General features: G+C 46.5%; 1 protein-coding gene across 22 annotated transcripts in view; it reads left to right on the top strand.

Moving 5' to 3' along the window:
• The window catches only part of MACF1 (microtubule actin crosslinking factor 1), a 291,360-nt gene that overhangs the window by 188,945 nt on the left and 86,947 nt on the right, over positions 1 to 15,468 (top strand). For 20 of the 22 annotated variants that reach the window (XM_053399045.1, XM_053399042.1, XM_053399053.1 and 17 more), the window contains 10 exons: positions 297 to 473; positions 1,529 to 1,652; positions 1,940 to 2,148; positions 2,406 to 2,723; positions 3,676 to 3,845; positions 5,102 to 5,258; positions 6,571 to 6,688; positions 11,111 to 11,173; positions 12,432 to 12,673; positions 14,410 to 14,539. In XM_053399045.1, coding sequence (XP_053255020.1) covers positions 297 to 473; positions 1,529 to 1,652; positions 1,940 to 2,148; positions 2,406 to 2,723; positions 3,676 to 3,845; positions 5,102 to 5,258; positions 6,571 to 6,688; positions 11,111 to 11,173; positions 12,432 to 12,673; positions 14,410 to 14,539 — 1,708 coding nt within the window. The remainder of the gene's footprint in view (positions 1 to 296; positions 474 to 1,528; positions 1,653 to 1,939; positions 2,149 to 2,405; positions 2,724 to 3,675; positions 3,846 to 5,101; positions 5,259 to 6,570; positions 6,689 to 11,110; positions 11,174 to 12,431; positions 12,674 to 14,409; positions 14,540 to 15,468) is intronic. The other 2 variants (XM_053399041.1, XM_053399033.1) reach the window with 1 other exon arrangement.

Genomic DNA, 15,468 nt, shown 5'->3' with positions numbered 1-15,468 from the left:
CTCGTAGCTCAGCCTGACCCACAGTTAACACGATGATAAAATATAGGAGGGGGAGAACCATGTCTGCCACTTGAGCTCTTTGGAGAGAAGGTGGGATAGAAATATAATTATAAGCTACTGATTGTGGGAAATTGGAAGGTGAGCTTTCTAATCCCTTATGATCTCTACAACTGACCATGGTTGCCATCTTGGCTATCCATCTGTGTGGGGTTGGGCAAAACCTGAACCTTAATATTGCACCATAGCCTTATACTTACCACAGAATCATCTATGACAAGTGTCTCCTTATCTTGCAGTGCACTGCGCTTGGTTCCCATCTGAGTATGCTCCTGGATCGCTCTCAGCAGTTCCAGGACATAGCAGAATCTCTCCGGACGTGGCTACAAGAGAGCGAAGAGGCTATGGCAACTCTCCTGTCAGAGCCTGTTTCTTCAGATCCAGCCATTTTACAGAGGCAGCTTGCCAGTGCCAAAGTAAGTGAATGGGGCTTATGGCTCCCCTGGCTTAGTCTTGGAATTGAGGTGATGGTTGATGGTTTTACTCATTAATCACAGAAGGAAGAGCAAGTGACGCAAGTCTTCCCTTTTTGTTGTCTTCCCATTTTTTGCTGGGGATTTGCTTGAAAAGATCCTGTCCTGTGGCTTACTGGAATAAGGCTGCCAGTTAGGAATCTGGGTTAGCAGATGGGGTTGTACATTACATATATGGCAGCCTTCACCAAAACTGCTACCCTCCAGATGTTGTTGGATTCCAATTTCCATCAGCCCCAGGCAGCATGGGCAGCGGCCAAGGATAATGGGAGTTGTAGTCCAACAACATTCAGAGGGCACTCACATGGGGAAGCCAAGTATGCTGCCTTGCTTGATCTCAGTCATAGATTGTGTAGTCCCCAAAAGAGCACAGACGTGTGCAAAGTACATTTTCCTCTACACTGAATATTTCATGCATCCATTCATTCCATTTATTCATCTCATAATGAAAATATTTCCCTGGGTGACTTACAAAGTGATATCAACAAAATAAAAACTTATGATTCAGGAATAAACCAATTAAACCCACCCAGCAACAATTTTTAAAAAAATCAGTGCAACGTGACCAACGTATGTCAATAACCAATGACCAGTTCACTGCCCGTAGAGCACTGCCTACCCCCCAAAAGCTTGGCCCAGTTAGTTGCCATCAAAGTTGGCAAGATCAATGATGGTTAAAAACACAGGGTGTCCATGATGATTAAGTATATTATGAACATAGGAAGCTGTGTTCTATTGAGTCAGACCATTGGTTGGTCTCTGGCAGCAGCTCTCCAAGTTTTCAGGTAGGGGTCTCTCCCAGCCCTACCTGAAGATGCCCAAGATTGACCTGAGGACCTTCCATGTGCAAAACAGATGCCCTGCCATTGACAAATGGCCCTTCCCTAACCACAGCCAGGTTTTATTGAGATATTATATAAAAGAACTGCAGGTTATTCTTCATGTCTGTCCCTGCTCTAACTCCTGCTCTGCTCTCACTGCCATGTCAATTGCAACAGCACCTGCAGGAAGACCTTGCTGAGCACCAAGTGCCTGTAGAGAGGCTTCAGAAGGCAGCTCGGTCCCTCTTGGAAATACACGAAGCGCCCTTACCTGATCACAGAGGCATTCAGGAAACCACAGGTAAGGATGGAAAGAGCTGCTTTCTGGCCCTTGTTGTTCTGTGGACTTCCCAGGGGGGTTCTGGAAATGGGAAGGTGTTGTTTGAGTTCACCACCTCCAGCACCAAAGTGCCTTGGGCTGGCCAGCTCTGAGAAATAACATTTCTCCGCCTTCTTAGTTGGCCTTTTACACAGCTGAGTGATTTGTGGCAGCTGGACCCCACACGATCTATGGGGTACTGTACTGGAAGCCCTCCACCCATTTTAATTTTCCACACCCGGTTTGTAATGGATTTGGTTCTCCCTCAGATTCCCTCGTGAGCCGTTTCCAGAACCTATCCTGTCAGATGGCAGAACGCTCAGACCTCTTGCAGAAGTCCATCGCCCAGTCCCAAAGTGTGCAGGAGGGGCTGGAGAGCCTCCTTCAGTCCGTGGCTGAGGTAGAGAGGAACCTCCAGAGGGAAGACGTGGCTGCTTTCTCCTCCACCTCCATCCAGGAGACCCTCGCCACAAACATGGTAAGCCGGGGTTTGTCTTTGCTTTCTGTCCATGGTTTTCTTCCCAAATATTTCTGTGCAGGATAGACTAAAGTATTTTTATGCACACTTTGGAATGCACCAAAACTGCACTGCAAAAGCAAGAAACATGCATAGTCCAACTGGGAGTTGCGTTCCAATCCACAATGAAGTTCAGGATTGGGTCAGTTGGCTGTGAAAAGAATTCCTTCCCCCCAATCCTTATGTCTGCCTGCCTGCCCTTGTGTGTCCATTAACAGAAGCTGAAGCAGGACATCGCCAGGCAAAAGAGCAGCCTCGAAGCCACCCGGGAGATGGTGACCCGCTTCATGGAGACCGCAGACAGTGCCACAGCTGCCGCTCTGCAGAGCAAGCTGGCCGAGGTGACAGAGCGCTTTGGCAGCCTTTGCCGGCAGCAGCAGGAGAAGGAGGACGCCTTGAAGGATCTCCTCCCCAAGGTGGAGCAATATGAGCACCTCTCTGAGAAACTGCATCAGTTCATGGAGAGCAGGATGCGGCTGTTGGCCTCGGGAAACCAGCCCGATCGTGACATTGCTCACTTCTCCCAACAGATCCAGGTGAGAAGCTGCAGAATGATGGTGGTGGAGAGAGATAGAGAGGAGTGATGGGGGACCAGGCATAGCTCAGGAGTGGAGCCACAGGATTGTATGCACAGGGGCCTAGGTTCAGTCCCTGGCACTTTGAGCTGCAAAGCTGGGGAAGGCCTTTGGGGACTTGATAGACCAAAGGTCTGGCTCAGAATAAAGCAGCTTTTACATGCATGGGAATGCAGCACGCTCAGAGTTTGAACACTCAAAACAAGCACTCATTTGTAATCCTGATTGCTGGGGGAGAATGTGTGTGAGAGAGCAAGATGGAGGAGGGATGGAGTTTGTGAATAAGTGGGTGTCTCTTATGTGGGTGGATGTGTAAATGAGGGAGAGTGGGGTGGATCCACCCAGCTGCCTTTTGCATTGGCCCTGCCCATTGCTAGCATGTGGCCCCTGCAATGTTAGCAAGGAGGGAATATGACCCTCAAATTGCCCTTAACTTAAAAGTTCTATACTCCACCTTTCCTTGCTGGAAGCTCAAAGTGGCTAACAGTACAATCAAACCATATATTGACAACTGACTTTCAGTAATAGGAGCCTTTTAATGCACACTTTACCTGGTATATGCAATTTGAACACTTGGTTAGCTAACTGCAAAATTTAGAGAAGTGTGAATTTCAAAGGATGGCTGCATTTTTGCTTGTGTGTTGTTTTGGGAAGTGCAAATTTGGTATAATTGCCTTTCAGCATGAACTGAATAAAATTTCTTCACACACACACACACACACATGCATATCCCTTCTGCTTCCCCACACCACTCCCAGTCACACATGGCTTCCAGGAGCTGACATGAGCTGTGCAGTCTCCATTGGCGGCTTTCTGTAGTGAATTTGTCTCAGAGGACCAACTTGGACCTGTGTGTTGGGCACTGCTCTTTGTTCTAATGGCAACATTCCATCCACCCCTGTTTTGTTGCCAGGAACTGAATTCTGAGATGAAGCAGCACCATGAGGACTTGGACACATTGGAACATCTGACCACGGAGCTGAGCTCTTGTGGTTTTGCAGCAGCAAGTTCCTCCTCACACCAGGAGAAGGTGCACAGTTTGCGGAAAGACTTCATGCAGTTGCAGAAAGCAGCAAGGGAACGGTAAGGGGTGCTCTTTGCTGCTCTGTGATACAAAGGTGGTGATGAGCAGACACTCTGCAGCTCAGGGGTAGAGCATACAGAAGGACCGAGGATTGTGCTACATGCACAAGAGACAGTGCAAGTGGCCCCGCATCTTGTCCTTTACGGAGGTGGAAGGGAGCCAAGATCCAGCTTCATAATATGGCTCCTTTTACAACTTAATTCCTTTCCTGCCAGTGTGGTTTCCAAACAATGTGGCTGGTGCTTAGTCGTGAATTTTTGCTCAATAGAAATTCACAGCAGTTGGAGAAGGAATGTCAAAACCAACATGTGTCTAAAGCTTGGTTCTCCTTCGTTGTTGTTGTTGTTGTTAATGAGGGCTGCTTTGACTTTTTTGCAGAGGTCATGTTTTGGAGGGAGTTGTCTGGTTTTTTTTTGGTGGGCGGGGAATTGTCTGTTCTTTGGAGTGGAGGATGTCTGAGCATCATCAGCTTTTCTTCTATGGCATGAGTGTTTTCTTGTGCCTGTGATAGCTTCTTAGGTTTCCAAATGTATCCCTGGGACCACAAAGATGGAGACACCCCCCTGTCTAAAGCCACATCCTGACAAAGACAAGTCAAGGCAATGCTTTTCCTGGGAACACCAAGTTTATTTTCTTTCTCTGCTGGTGGTAGTGAGTTAAAACCTACTTACCTCACACCAGAGACAGAGGCAGAGAGAAGGTTGAAGAACAAAGCTGTCATAAACTGACGTTTTGATAACTTGAAGGTTTTGGAAAGGGTGTAGACCATCTCTGCCTCAGTGTTTTCTCAGCATGACTGGGAGGTGGTGGTTGGCTTTGGCAGAATTTACTTAACAGGAGAACTCAGTCTAAATGTCTGCTCACTTTTCTGTGGTGGGTTGATGACCTTGTTAGGGCCTGATCAGCCAGGAACGAAGAACAGAGCATGAAGAGGCTGAGATTTCCTTTCAGTCCTTAATCCATTGGACTGAGCAACAATGTCCCAAATAGGTGGTCCAGTGTTGCAGAAGGAGCAGTAACAATACTTGGCATATATGCAGGTGATAAGTGCACTGTGGACACTGTTTTTCTCATAATTCCTTACACAGCAGCTCTGCAAGGCAGGCCATGTTAACACATTTTGGGAGCGGGAGCTGAGGTTGAGCCTGCTGTGGTTGCAGACTTCTCGGTGACTTTCTGATGGAATGCATGCTAGGAAAAGGGCTAGCAGAGCTGACCCACTTTTTTACCTGCCTCCTTTCTCTCCACTTCCCAGAGAGAAGGGCGCATCCTCCTGCCAAGAACAGTTGGATGAATTCCGAAAACTGGTTGAATCCACCAAGCAGTGGCTGAGAGAAACAGAGGCGACTATCCCAGCCACAGAGGCTTCTTTGGGCACCCATGAGTTGGAGAAGCGGATGCAGCAAATTGAGGTGGGCAGAGAAAGAAGGAAAGAGTCCCAGAGCCTTCTAGGGAAGATGTGCTCTTGAGGGAGGGAGATCACAGCAACATAAACAGAAGAGCTTCACTGCATCTGGGTTGATGGTCTGAATAGGGGCTAGTTTCCTCTGAAACTGCAACAAATACAGGAAGCTCTTGGGGGGACCCTCTCTTGTAGGCTTTCTCTAGTCTTCCTGGGTTCCTATAGCCAGAGCTGTGGTGTACTCTGTGAACGAACAAATCACAATTCTGCACCTCCCCCAAAATTAATCTTGAGATCTGGGTTGTGGCATTGTGCAAATTATATTTGTCTTTTGTTCTATTAGGTAGACTCTGAATGCAGAGTGGTTTATAACTTTTGCAACAAACTAATTCAATTAAATTAACCCAAAGGGCTGCCCAGGTGGGTGATGCATCCCAAGTGCTGGGCAGACACACCTGTTAAGCATCAGCAAGACTGATGCATTGTGCGCCTTCAGGCCGTGCCCTGGGCCATTGCAGGTTTGTATCAGTTTGCTTGTTTTGCAAAATATATTCTGCTTCTGAGGTTGACCTGAGGCAAAGAGATATGCAGAGCACCAGGCTCCAGTTCCTGAGTACTAGAAATTCTGCTTGCCCTTTCCAAACCTGATAGCTGGGACTGAGGGGAGTCAGTATCCAAAACATCTGGAGACCACCAGGTTGGCAAAAGCTGCTCTGCCCCTCCCCGCTTTTCTGTTGAGACTTGGCAGGATTATGGCCATCTATTCAGGCCTGTCTTCACATCTTTATGGGTTTTGAAAGAAAACATGGAAGCTGAAGTTCTCCAGATGTTGGATTTTTGCATCCAGTAGTACTTTGTGCAGTGGAACTGGTGGAGGATACCTTTCCCTGGGGCTCAGCCTGGTGTTTCAGGAATTGCCTCCTTCCATAGAAAACTACCTGAGAACTTTCTGCTGTGGCCCCTTCTTTATGTTTCCTGCTCCCCCTTCACCCATCAGCAGGTAGGGATAAGAGAGAGGTCTTTCTTGGGTTGCGGCATCCAAATTACAGCATGTCTGGTCCCTTGATTGCCCAGCCTTAGGCAGGCATTGAAAACACACTTGTTTTACTGGGCATTTTACATGATTTAAATCTGTTCTGATAGTTTCCCATGTTCTAACGTTATGTCATTTGTTGTTCTGACAAATTTGTAAGCTGCTGTAAGTATTCACTTGATGTTAAGAGGATAGATCAGATATAAATGTGCACCAGGGCCAGCCAAGTCTTGGCATGCCCTACTTGCCTTTGGCCACCTTCTGATGCCTGACTATGATCTCTTAACAGGTGATCTTGGAAGAATGGACAGGGAAAGGAGTTCTTGTGGATGAGATCAACTGCAGGGGGACGGCCTTGGAGAGTCTGATAGTTGAGATTACAGCTCCTGATGCCCAGTCCAAATCAGGTGGGTGAGAGAGACAGGGGCACGTGTCTTCAAAGCTGTTTGGAGACCACAGAGACAGCACAGTCCTTCCTCCACTTTGGGAGCCCTCCTGACTTCAGTTGCTGATTTGTCCAAACCATAGAAACTTGAGGTGTGTGGCAGGGGGTGGATTGGGGAATAAGCCATAAGGCTTGTCATGATTCAGCATTTCTGCACTCTGCATAAGATCTTGGAAGATCTCGCCCATTTCTGGCATTCTTGTTTTGTGTTCACATTGATGGTCAGAGGCCATGTGGTGGAGCACTTCAGTCCCCAGGCTACCTTTGTTAAAGGATCTCAAGAAGACCCATTTCTGCCTGAAACTTCAGCTGTAGTTCTCTATTCCAAGTAGAGCAGCCTTCACCAACCTGGTGCCTTCCTGATGTCTTGGAACTACAACTCCCATCAGCCCCAAACATACTAGCTGGGGCAGATGGGAATTTTAGTCCAAAACATCTGGAGGGCACCAAGTAGGTGAAGGTTGCTCTATTTATTTAATTATACTCATTTTGGGATTTTTATACTGCCCTTCATCCATGATTCCAGGGATTTTTGCAGCACATAAAGCAGCAAAATACAGCAAGTTGCTATAAAAAGTAAAAAAAAGAATCATCAATAAAAGAATAAGCAGAGCAGCAGAAAACCAGAATTTCAAGTAGTAAAACCTTTTAAATGCCTGGCAGACTAAAAAGAAAAAAAGATGAAGACTTGCATGACCCCATAGTATAAATGACACAGGGCTGAGCAGTTGTCCCCCAGCGCCATCTTCTGGAAATCACCAGAAGTGGAGTGAAGCCACTGGATGACCATACCCACAGGTCCTAAACTAGAGGCAACCTAGAACGTACTGGAAGTCACTGAGTGGTCCTGGATATTCAGTACGGTAGCACTTTTCCATCACTCTCTTGACATAAATCATTTATCAGGGTGACCAATCGGGTTTCTATGCCAAGACCCAAATTGAATTGGAGGCTTGTCCACCCTTCAGTTTACAGTGTTTATACAGCTGTTTGCATCTCCATTTAAAACGTGTAACAATTGGACAAGACCAAATTCAATTCTTCTTCCCTTGCAGGAAATTAGGTTCCAAACCACTCCACTTGGGGTCGCTGACCATTTGTTTTGGTATTTTTGGGTGGTTAGATCAATTGTTACTTTCTGCTACTCCCATTTCCATGCCCACAACTTCCTCAGTGTTTTCGTTGCTTTTCCAGCTGTTTTTGCAACTTATCCCAGAAAACTCCAGAAGAGAACTTTTCTTCTTTTGATCATAGAATCTTAGAGTTGGAAGGGACCCGGGGGTCATCTAGTCCACCCCTGCAATACAGGAATCTTCGCTAAAGCATCCATGACAGATCCAACCTCTGCTTAAAAACCTCCAAGGAAGGAGATTCCACCACCTCTCATGACATTCTGTTCCACTGCTAAACAGCTCTTACTGTCAGAAAGTTTTTCCGAATGCGTAGTCAGATTTGCACAAAATCAGAAAACTGCACAAGCAAACCACATTAAAAATGGCTGCAACAGATATATTGTGCAGCAACCTAAAAAGTGTGTGCTGAGAATTATCAATGGCTTTCATTTATTTTCCACCCTGCTGGTAAGGGCATGTCAAGAGCTTAACCCTATATATGCCCCTTCTCTCCCTCTCTCCCTATTTTCCTTTTGATCCCCTCGATTGCACAAAACCAGAAAACTGTGAGAGAGAATTTACAATTCCCTGACTGTGCTTTTGCACACTTCTTGGGTGGGTTTTTTTTTTAAAGAACATGGTGTCCATGCAGCTATCAGCAACATGCCCTGTTGGTACTTAATTAGCATAATAGAATCAACAAATTAGAAGGCAGGGATGACCACAAAAGGGAATGCCTTTGGGGTATGAATGGGGATGACTGAAGTTGTTCCTCAAGTACAAATTCAAATGTGTGCCGGTGTGGACCACTCTGCTCTGATTTGAATGAGGTGGGGGAGTGGATTAACAGCTAAATAATACTCAAATGTGGCAGTTGTGTGGCCACCATCTGCTCAAGCACCTTGCTCAGGAAGAGGATGTTCCCTCCTGTCTAACAGGTGTTATCCATCCTTGAGGCCTAAGGTGACTTTGGTTTTCAAGAGACCTTCTCTCCTTAAAGCCATCAATTGCCACCTGGATGCAGGCAGTTCATTTTCTTCTTCTCCTAGATGTAATTATCCATGAAGGGCAAGGGATGAGCAAGCATGACGTAGGCCACACCTCTTCACGCCCCTTGTCTGAATCTTCAGGTTGCAGCAGCTGACTGCTGCTCAGTGGTAGAACCACTCTGAGATCTATGGGAGAAGGGCAGTATATAAATTAAAATAACTAAATAAATGCTTAGTGTGCGGAAGGTCCCATTTTTAATCTCTGGTGTTTCCAGGGAGGGTTGATGAAACTCTCCTGTCTGAAACCACGGAAAGCCCACTGATGGACCAATGGTCCGACTTTCTATAAGGTAGCTTCCTCTGTTCCAATGAACCCACAAGACCCGAGCAGACAGAGTCCTGGACATGCCCTTTGTCTGAATTGTTGTGCTTGTAGCAACTAGGGCTGTGAACTCAGTTCAGCCTTTGCTCTGAAAGCAAATTCCTTAGCTCAGAATATGCTTCTCTTTTGGTCTCACTGTGTGTCTTTTGCACCTGGCTCTGTTAGTAGGTCTTGGGGGTTTAGTAGACCTCACAAACCTGAAGTCTGCCCTCCTGTTCTCTGAACCATATATAGCTCTCCCTGGTATTTGGTTCCCAGGACTCAATAAAATGCAGGGGAAGAAGTATTGAGAAAGCTGTGTGGTCTTGTGCTGTGCAAATTTTGTTTATGCTGAGGCTTTTTTCTCCCAGTCACATCCATCATTCTAAAATGAATTGTGGCTCAATTTGTGCATGAATTGGGCAACATAATAGCCACCCAAATACTGCTTTTGTGTTATTGGCCCTGCACTTTACAGTGTTAATATATGCAAAGGTCAGTCACATTGGTTTCCCAGGTGACAGAATTACTTCCTGCTGCAGCACCAAGCCACATGACTTCATGGAGATTGTTCTTTGGTGTCTTCCTTGTTGTTACCCAGGCAACGACAAGGAACTGAGCTTCAGGCAAACACCCAAAGCTAAGGTTGTGGCATGTCACTACCGGCTACTGAGACAACAATGAACCATTTTATTTACACACAGCCTTTATCATAGAGAGGTTCTGTGAAATGGCCCACATTTGGGCATGTGTGGCGATATTTTTATACCAGTGCACAACTTTAAATTAAAAATGAACAATGAACCGGGAAGTGCACTAGAGCAAATGTTTTCAGCCAGTTTTCATATTTTGCAATGGGCATAATGGAGGCTTGTGCTTTTTTGTCTTGCGGGGAGAAATATTCATCTTCATCTGTTTTTTGTTTGTTTGTTTGTTTGTTTTGTTTTGTTTTAAATAATAAAGTCTTATGCAAGAGTGATAAAAAGGTATTGTGCAAGAGTTCTACATTGTTATTATGGATTCTTTAGGCTGATATGTGTACTACAATCACAGCCTCTTGCTTGCAGAGCTTTTGAGAGAATATCTCCTCTGAACCAGGCATTTGGCCATCAGTGGAAATGAGGGCCTTTTGTTTGGTACTGGGGGCTGCCAGAAGCAAGCTGGTAGAGTTGCAGTTGGGTGAGGATCCAGCAGAAGTCAGGTTGTCGCAATAGACAATCTCCATGGAAACATCCCCCCCAGATGAAACACCCACAGCAAAAAATGTGCTAACGAGCTTCCACACCAGCAATCACTGCAGAAGTATAATGAGTTATTTCTAACCATATTACAACAATGGTTCCCACACCTTTTTGGGCCACTGCCCCCTTGACTCCATAAACTCATCCTCAGTGCCCTGTACCCTACCTTATAAAAAGCATTATTCAGAATAGCAGTTTACACAACCCACTAATAGCACAATAATATTCAAAAGAGGAACAATTAATTGCACATTTAATCAAAATCCAATTAAATCTATTTAGTTTAATTAATTCAACAAAATTGATGAACTTGATCCAGTATTGTCAGCTTTTCAATGTTTGGTAGTCACTTGCACCTCCAGCGTCCTCCTCACCCCACCCATTGGCACCCCACTAAGCAATCCTGCTCCCAGGGCAGTACCACCCACTTGGGGACCCACTGTTTTCAAAAGTTTGGGCTGCCCCTTTGATGCTGCTGAAGCTGTCCTGTGGATGCTGTAAAAATAGCGCACACCCCACCTCAGATGTTGGTCTCTGTTTGCACATAGCCCCTTCGTGGCCTCCTAGAAAGGGCTGTATTATGGCTGCAAAGGGCACAGGTTACATGTGTTTTCAGACACCCATATTTCTAACATGTTTTGTCTCTGTCGTTTTGTCTTGTCTCCCTGTTGTTTCGCTCAGGTTCTGTGCTGCCCGCTGGGGGAAGTTCTGTAGGCAGCGTTAATGGATATCACACCTGCAAAGGTGAGAGAGCCCAGACTGTTGTGCGTGCTTGTGTGAGTTGTGTCCTGTGGCTGGTGTTGTCCTGTTGTTCTCTCAGAGTAACAGGGAAGTTGGTAAGGCCGAGGCACATGTTGCTGGTTGCCCTGAAGAAGAGCCTGGCTGCTGGATCAGGCCATAGGGGGCCCATCGAGTCCAGCCCTCTGTTCTCACAGTGGCCAACCAGATGCCCCAAGGGGAATCCCACAAGCAGGACTTGAGTATAGCAGCAGCTCTCTCCTACTGTCTTGTGATCCCCAGCAGCTGCTATTCCAATGCATCCTCTATCCCTTATGGATGGAGATTGTGTTTGGGTGCCCACTGTTGTCCCCTGTATTCAAGGCAAAATATCACTGGTAGAGCACCTGCCTAGGTTCAATCCCCAGCATCTCCAGGTGGGAAAGTCCTCTGTCGGAAACCCTGGAGAGCTGCTGTCAGTCAGTCCAAGCAACACTGAGTGAGCTGGACCAATGGTCTGACTTGGTATAAAGCAGCTGGAGAAAAGAAGGTGCTGCTCTAACCCCAAAGCATGTGTCCCCTCTGTTCGAACTGTGGGGAGGGGAGAGGGCATGCTGCAGAGTAAAAACTTTGCAAAGGTCCTTTCCCTCCCCCTCCCAAGCCTCACCTGGTGTCCAAGGAGGATACCTTCTCACAACAGTCTGACTGCTTTACCTCAAACCAAATTGTGGGGCCTGCCTGCTGCTCCTCAGGCCAAGATGGTGGGAGTCAGAGCAAATACTGAGAACTTGCAGAAGAAGAGCAAAAGGTTTTTCTGTGTGAGGTGAATATTTTGGGAGAGGGTTTAGAACAGCCTCCCCACAACCTGTTGCTGGACTACATGCAGCTGGGGCTCATGGGAGTTGTTGGCTAAAACACATGGAGGGCACCAGGGTAGGGAAGACTGGCTTATTTCAAGTGTCTTTTGGAACTCATGTCTGGTCTGTTCTCAAATGCATGGCGAATAACTTGGCATTTCTTGTTTCTGTGACTTCATTGGCCCTGCCTTCCATCAGAATGTATGGAAAGCACACATTTGTATGTATAGCTGGTGTGCCTGTGAACCGCACAGATACAACCACACAGCTACCCCTGGAATCACCTCAGCTGATCTGCTTAGGTGTCCTGTCTTTGTCCATATGAACACATCTCTAACTTTTTATCTTTATATTAACATCAATATGGAAATGAAATCATTTCTCCAGCTCAGATTCAGTCCTCCCCCTCTTTTTTTTGTTTTGTTTAGATTTGACAGAGATCCAGTGTGATGTGTCAGATGTCAACCAGCAGTATGAGGGGCTTGGTGCCACCTTACGGGGGCACCAGGAGCAGCTGTCCTCCATGTTGGCCAAGATGAGAGATGTCCAGGAGGAGGTGGGCTCCGTGCTGAAGTGGCTGGAGTCAAAGGAGCGGGCCTTGACTGCGCTGGAAGCTTCCTCCTCACCTACCAAGTCAGAGACGATGAGGGCTCAGGCGGACCATAACAAGGTTCCTATTGTTATTCATACATACCTTGATATGTACCTCCTCACCTTGTTTGCAGCAGTTCGTGATAATTTAAGGGGAGAACGTCCATACATGAAATAACTTTCAGGGGGGGAATATCGCAAAGATACGCAATTTGGAAGTGGTCATTTTTATAGATCTGGCACAGGAGGTACTCTTTTATAAGGCTGATCTAACTGTTGGTGCTGGTGCATGGCCAGCCACTGAGCTTAATGACAAGAATCTAGTTGCACCGTGACAACCACAGGTGGTTTAAGGCCTTTATGCGCAATCCAAAAAACTAAGCAGGGCCCCAGGCGTAGCATTAAAAAGGGAGTACAGAAGGGAAAGTGTTTTTATTTTATTATTTATTTATTTAAGTTGGTAGGCTGCCCTCCATCCATAGATCTCAGGGCAGTTCACAACATAAAAATGCAAGACCCCAAAAAATACAAAATGCATAATAAAAGCAAGAGCAAACTAAGTATCCACCACCCACAAGACATTAAAAAGGGTATTGGGTGTAATCAGCCAAAGGCCTGGTTGAGGAGGATTGTTTTCTCCTGGCGCCTAAAGGTGTATAATGAAGGCGCCAGGTGAGCCTCCCTGGGGAGAGCATTCCACAAGTGGAGAGCCACCACAGAGAAGGCCTGTTCTCATGTTCCCACCCTCAGTTCCTATCATGGAGGAGGCACATGAAGTAGGGCCTCAGATGGTGATCTCAGGGCCCAGTTAAGTTCATATGAAGAGAGGCAGTCCTGGAGGTATTGTGGTCCTGAGTTGTTTAAGGTTATAGGTTAAAACCATCACTTTTAATTGGGCTGTAAAACTAACTGGCAGCTAGTACAGTCAGGCCAGTATCTTTGTAATATATTCAAATCATCCTGCCCCGGTCAGTAACCTGGGTGCTGAATTCTGCACCAGCTGAAGTTGCCGAACTGTCTTCAGAGGCAGCCATACTTATAACGTGTTGCAGTAATCTGAGGACAAGAAGGTAAATTCCTGACACCGGACATGGAGGAAGTAACTGAGCAAAGTTCATCTGATCTGTCAAAGAGGAAGGCCTGGCCAAAATAACATAGTGTGGCCCTAAGCAGACAAAAGGTTCAATGCTAACAAACACTTCTGAAAAGCCACCTGAAACTGATGAATGTATTTTAAAGATAACATGTCCCTTAAATGCTGACTGGATGGTGGCCTTGCAGCCCTGAGAGTCCAGTTTTGAAAATCTGCTACTGCAACTGACTTAACAAAACTGGAGAATGAAGCACTGTCTCTCAGAATTGGCAATCAGTCTGAGTTGGTCTGACTGGTGATACTTTACAAAGCTGCATTTATAAACACATTTCTATGTGTTGTGAAAAATTATTGTGCATTTTTCAAACTGACTTGCTCTTAGAGTTCATTAATATGTGGCTTTGCATTATGGCCTGTAATATATTTCTGGTTATCAGTGGAAGTGTTGTTGGGTGTGTTGTCCTTTTCAGAAAAGTGTGCTTATTTTATAGTATTTTCTAGATTCTGCCCTTCATGAACAGGCCCAGCTTGAAATGCATGTGGCACTTAAATCCCTTGGAAATGGCAGCTGTTTTTCTTCCCACACACCCATCCACCCCACACCTTGAGATTTCTGCTGCTTCATCAAATCCACAAACAAACCATATTCTGTTTCTAAGAATAATAATAATATTGCAATTGTCTCTTGTGGCTCTTTCCCCTCCCTGCCCATGACCCTGTAGGCATTTCTGGCTGAGCTGGAGCAGAACGCTGTGAAAGTCCAGAAAGCAAAAGAGTCTCTTTCTGGACTCCTGGAGAAATATCCCGAATCGCCAGAAGCAGGAAATTGGAAGCGGATGCTGGAGGACTTAAGTATGTGACCCAGAGACCTCTGAGAAACTCATCCGGGGCTGAGCAAGACTGGGCCAGTTCTAGAAAGGGGAAGCAGAGCTCTATCTAGCTGAAATATAGACTATGTGGTGGGTGGTGCCGTGGCAGTCGGGAAAGGACTGTAGACTAAGGGGAAAGTGTGGAAAGCAAGACAAGGAAGCCAAAGGTCCAGGAAGTTCTCTTAACTCTAGTGCTGTGGAAGTGAATAAGAGCTGGCTGCCTCAGATGGCAGATGCTGAAGGGCAGGGAATGGCAGCGAGATGGCGGACAGCAGCCTCCTCTGTGCCCCCTAAAGAAGCCTGCTACGCTCAGGGCGATGCTGTCCTATCACCAGTATCAAAATAAGATTCAGCTACCAGTCCAGTCAGCATCTGGGTATGAAATGAGGGGTGCCATCTTGTCCTTGCCTGTAGAAGCAAAATGGCTTGTGCTGGCTGGGGAAGGGGAGTCATTTAGAAATTGTGTTACTGACAATCTTGGGGTATCATCAGATAAACATCTTTGGTGGCAAGCAGGCCAGCACATCCTGCTTCTGAACAAACCAGGCTATCACAAGTGGAGAAAGCATGTGCAGCAGGCAGAGAAGAGCGTTCAGCAATCGGGGGGTGGAGAGGCTGAGAGAGGAGGTGTGTCTTAGGCAGTTATCCTTGGTGTGAGAAAAGGGGCCATTCTAAGTGCATGTGTGTGGGTGTGCATTCATTTCCCACAGGGTTGGCCCAGTGGATTATTCCACAGGAATGTGCAGCTCTTTCCATTTGGGAGCTCTAGCCCCTCCCAGGCTGAGTGCATGGTCTCTCTCCACCCCACTCCCTGTTCTGCATGCAACAGAGGATCCACACTGGCCAGAGAGATGGAGTTGCACAAGGCCCTCCTGAGTAGTGTGTAGCAGTTGCAGACTCTGAAGCCTGCAG

Source organism: Podarcis raffonei, chromosome 8 (genome assembly GCF_027172205.1).
Source record: "Podarcis raffonei isolate rPodRaf1 chromosome 8, rPodRaf1.pri, whole genome shotgun sequence".
Lineage (NCBI taxonomy): Eukaryota > Metazoa > Chordata > Lepidosauria > Squamata > Lacertidae > Podarcis > Podarcis raffonei.
This window is presented reverse-complemented; position numbering and strand designations above follow the sequence as displayed.